This window comes from Gavialis gangeticus, unplaced genomic scaffold (genome assembly GCF_001723915.1).
Source record: "Gavialis gangeticus isolate Ggan-Ray unplaced genomic scaffold, GavGan_comp1, whole genome shotgun sequence".
Lineage (NCBI taxonomy): Eukaryota > Metazoa > Chordata > Crocodylia > Gavialidae > Gavialis > Gavialis gangeticus.
In genome coordinates this window covers 124,769,665-124,774,226 of record NW_017729032.1, presented here as the reverse complement: position 1 = coordinate 124,774,226, position 4,562 = coordinate 124,769,665, and the positions used below count along the sequence as shown (strand labels likewise).

The 4,562-nt window shown below is 46.0% G+C and overlaps 1 protein-coding gene across 1 annotated transcript in view; it reads left to right on the top strand.

Moving 5' to 3' along the window:
* Positions 1-4,562, top strand: part of SLC15A1 (solute carrier family 15 member 1) — a 74,936-nt gene that overhangs the window by 54,086 nt on the left and 16,288 nt on the right. Inside the window, exon 22 of the mRNA XM_019525530.1 lies at positions 3,986-4,093. Coding sequence (XP_019381075.1) covers positions 3,986-4,093 — 108 coding nt within the window. The remainder of the gene's footprint in view (positions 1-3,985; positions 4,094-4,562) is intronic.

Genomic DNA, 4,562 nt, shown 5'->3' with positions numbered 1-4,562 from the left:
CCGGCACCTCCTCCAGAGCACGTGTTCATAAAGCCGCGCCAGGGGACTTGCAATGACCCCAGCCAGTTCCTTCAGGACTCTAGGGTGAAGATCATCCGGGCCGGCTGACTTAAAAACGTCCAGCCCCTCCAGAAGCTCCCTAACTAAATCCTCGCTCACCCTAGGCCGAGGTGAGCCTCCCCCAGGGCCCAAAGGGGGCCCAGCAGTTAGGGTAGCACATCACTCCCTCGGTCCCCCTCAGGAGGGAGTTGCCCACCATGACCACCTTGTGCCTCTTCTTTGGAGGGACTGGCTATCTTGCTTCTTCTAGAGTCTGTGCTTCTGCTGATGACTCTGCTGGTGCTGTGAAGGGCACATTTTACCTGTTTTGTAGTTCCAGGGGAGGGGTAACCCTGGTGTGTACCTTGGGGCTGGAGACGACTATCTTCCAGGCAACTCCAGGATGGGACTCTAGGTTGTTTTCATTGTTGTCCTTCATCCTGTTGATGGGCTTGTGTGCTCTTCCTTCTCCATTCTTCAAGTGTAGGGCCTAGTAGTAATCATCAATCTCCTGTTTGTAGGCCCTGATGGTGCATTTTGAGAGCTTAAATAGATAATTTCATAGAATCATTTAAAAAAAAAAAAAAAAAAACCCCAAAAAAACAACACCCAAAAACAAAACAACCCCCCCCCCCGAGGTTACTATAGTGAAATGTGTTTAAAAATAGATTGTGACAGTTCTGCATTGCATGAACACATGCTCAAAATGTATTTGAGCAAATGCAATACTTCATACAAGATGAAGTCCCCCCCCAATCAGCGTGGGGGAAAGCCTCATCTTATTTGCATACAAGGAAACCTCATGGAATCATAGAAGTAGGGTTGGAAGGGACCTTGTAGATCTTCAAGTCCGACCCCCCACCTGGGCGGGAGAAAAGACTGGACTCAAATGAGTCCAGCCGGGTAGGCATCAAGCTTCTTCTTAAAGATCCCCAGGGTAGGAGCCAGCACCACTTCCCTAGGAAGTTGGTTCCAGCTCCTAGCTGCCCTAACTGTGAAGTAGTTCTTGCGGATGTCTAATCTAAATCTGCTCTCTAATGATTTGTGTCCATTGTTTCTTGTCATGCCAGGGGATGCTCGGGGAAACAGTGTCTCCCCTAAACCCTTCTGGTCCCCCCCCCTAGTGAGTTTATAGACAGTCACCAGGTCCCCGCCTCAGCCTTCTCTTGTGGAGGCTGAACAGGTTTAGGTCCTGCAGTCTTTCAATGTAGGGTCTGCCCTGTAGTCCCCAGATCATGTGGGTGGCCCTCCTCTGGACCCTTTCAATGTTGTCCACATCCCTCCTGAAATAGGGTGCACAGAACTGGATGCAGTACTCTAGCTGTGGCCTGACTAGTGTCACATAGAGGGGGAGGATCACCTCTCTGGCTCTACTTGAGATGCACCTGTGGATGCACGACAAGGTCCGGTTAACCCTGCCAACCATGACCTCATTAAATGCTCTCTGTCATTTTTTAGAAGTAGTATGTGCTTAGTAATGGAAACTTGCTATGAAGATGATTTTTAAGTATAGCCACTGAGCATGATGATAAAACACATGGACCATATTCGGCAAGTATGCTGATTTGAGAAACTACCACAATTCTTTGTTTTTAATTTTATGTATCCCAGGCCAAATTAGCCAAAGCTAATTACAGGTCCAAGAGTCCAGAACTATAAGTGGCCCTACTACTGACCAACATCCTCCACCCACACCTGGGTCTTCAGATGTTTCCAAATCCTTTGATGGGCATCCTACTTGCAGGCCTAATCCCAGAGACTTGGGGTTTGGATGCCCCTGAGTTTAGCTTGCCCTCAGCCATAAGGCCTTCAGAGCAAGCTAAGAAGGAGACTCCTATAAAGTAGGCTTAAAGCCACTATACTTTAGCAGGTACTGAACTATGCCAGAAGAACAGTTTTCCCTGGGCATCTGTTAGGAAAATTGGCTTCATGCACACAGATGCATGATACTTTTCCTACCAGGTTACCAAAAAAGCAATGACAGACTACTACAAGGATAGATTTAGCGTAGACCATATGAGTAAGATGCATGATAACCCATTGTGTGCAGTCCCTCTCAGCACCAACTTTCTTACAAGGGATGGTGAGCCACTACACTGATTTACACTTCAACTACCTCTTCACTTCCACAGCTAAGTTGCACTCTTTCTTTCCCACTTCCAACTATTCATGTTCTTCACTAGGCTTAAATGTCTGGCAAACATCACCAAACAGGGCCCCAAACAGTTCACCCAGAATCCTTTTGTCACCCCCTCTCTCAGCCTGTTGCATATGATTAATGTGGCCCTGTCCTCCATAAGGTGAAGCTAGACCATGTTGCCTTGCGCCTTAACGTCGCGCATATTTTTGGAGGATCCCAGGACTCCCAACAAGAACACTCGGTTCCAGTCATGACTCGGGGCTAATTTAAAACCTGGATCCTTGTGGGGGCAGGGGGTGTATTTTGATTACACACACATGCTGAACTATGGGGTCACCATGAGTTGAAACGCTGACCCTCTGCTGGGGCCCAGCCCACTGAACTGTAAATCGTGAGCTTTAGCTTTGGCCTAATCATGCATAGCTTGTACTATAAAAGTAGGTACAAAAGTGCTTTAAACTTCTAGCAGCTTCAGAGAAGGTAAAATGCATCAATTCTAGATAAACTAACTCTATAGGTACCCTTAAAGCAAATTACTAGAGGTATATTTCAAATTGGCCCTACTTTTTCTTGTGCTTAGGGAGAGCAATAAGGAGGGGCCTGGGGAAGTTGTAGAGGGCAAGAGGGTTCCCCCCCTGATTTATTGTGTGGTGTTTTTTGTTGGTTTGTTCTAATTTTCCCTATTTTTATTGGGGGGGGGGGAGCAAATTCAAGGCAAATGTTTTAATAATTAGATCCTATACCTGGAAAACTAACAAATGTATACATCTTCCATACATAACATCTAATTATTGGGGGTATTGTTTTATATTTAGGTTCATCTTTTATAGTTGAGTAAAATGGTATTTTAAATAGGGGTACATTGATATTTTTTTGGTATCTGTTTTTGCTATCAGATTGGCTACAACAACCAAAAAAGAAGAAAATAGCTGATAACATAATTTCCCCTGTTATTGGTGCCAATCTAATTACAGCCATGTGCCCAGAGCACCCTGATGGGTGCAGTAGAGTCTTGTGGCAGACTACAGGTCCTGGCAAGCAGCAGGAGGGGCAAGGTGCTGGGGAGTGGTCACAGGGTACTGCACTCGGCAACAAAGGGACTGCTCCTGCTGTGAAGACATTGGGCTGTGTGTGGGCAGGGTTAGGTGCTGTGCAAGTGACATGTTGCTTCACTGGGTGCCTTTGCAAAAGTGGCTTCTCCCCAGGGACCATGGGAACTCAGCTGCACAGGGTCTGCCATTACTGAGGTGGCAGCAGCATGCTCTGGGGCTCCAAATGTACTTGGCTCTGCTGGCCACGCAAGGGTCCACCCCTCCCACTCGGGACAGCAGCACAGGCTGTGCAGAGAACTAGACTTGGGTAGGAGCCATGGGTGAGGAGGTAACATGCATGGGAATAAGACGGTCGCTGCCTTCCTTATCAAGGCCTGGAGCTGGCAGGAGATGTTTTAAATGCAAAACAAGCAAACAAACAACAACAAAAAAGTTTAAAATGCCTTGCACCATTACTAAATATCTGTTCTCACATCAGCAGTTATGGCTTGTTAATCATCAGCTATCCATATTGGCCATGAAAATCTTTCAATGCACCCCTAATTTTAAGTAATTCTGGAAATTTTTTTTTACTGCTCTTCCCAATTCATCCCACTGTCCAGTATTGAATAGGAAAGGCACTTCTTGTCAAAAGCCAGAATCATCTGAATTTTGGAATACTAAATAAGATTTTTATGTAAATCTGCTTTTTGTTGTTTAAAAAAAAATTTTTCCATGTAAAGCAATTGGACTCTAAAATATCTTGTTTCTGCAGGCCCCTTCCAACATGAAGTCAGTGTTGCAGGCAGGCTGGTTGCTGACTGTGGCTGTTGGTAACATAATTGTTCTTATTGTGGCTGGAGCATCAAAACTCGAACAGCAGGCAAGTAGACATTACCACCACAACTCTACTTGTGTATTGCGCTATCAGTACATCTCATACAATTCTAGATCAGTGAGAACAATTTATTTTGCATTGCCGCTTACATTAGTGGAATTGTAGTCATTTAACAGAGCATGTGATCTTAAAAAAAATCAAACACCCAGACATGAATAATCTAAGTCCCTGGTCGTGCAGAATTTACCTCCTCTTGTAACTAGGGACCTACCTAAAATCACAGCAGAAATGTGCTACACTGGCTTCTTTTAATCTTGATGTTTTTCCTGCATAGTCCTCCCCACCCCCTCACTGCTAATTGGCAGAGGGGCCCCACTGGCTTCACCACTTGCTGTTAATCAGCCAGGTGGCATTTAAAACCATGCTTTTTGGCTCCAGTTTTGTCTCCTGGCCATTCAGCAGCAAGGGGTGGGGCCACCAGGGCCCTCTGCCAATCAGTGGGGGGGGGGGGGGG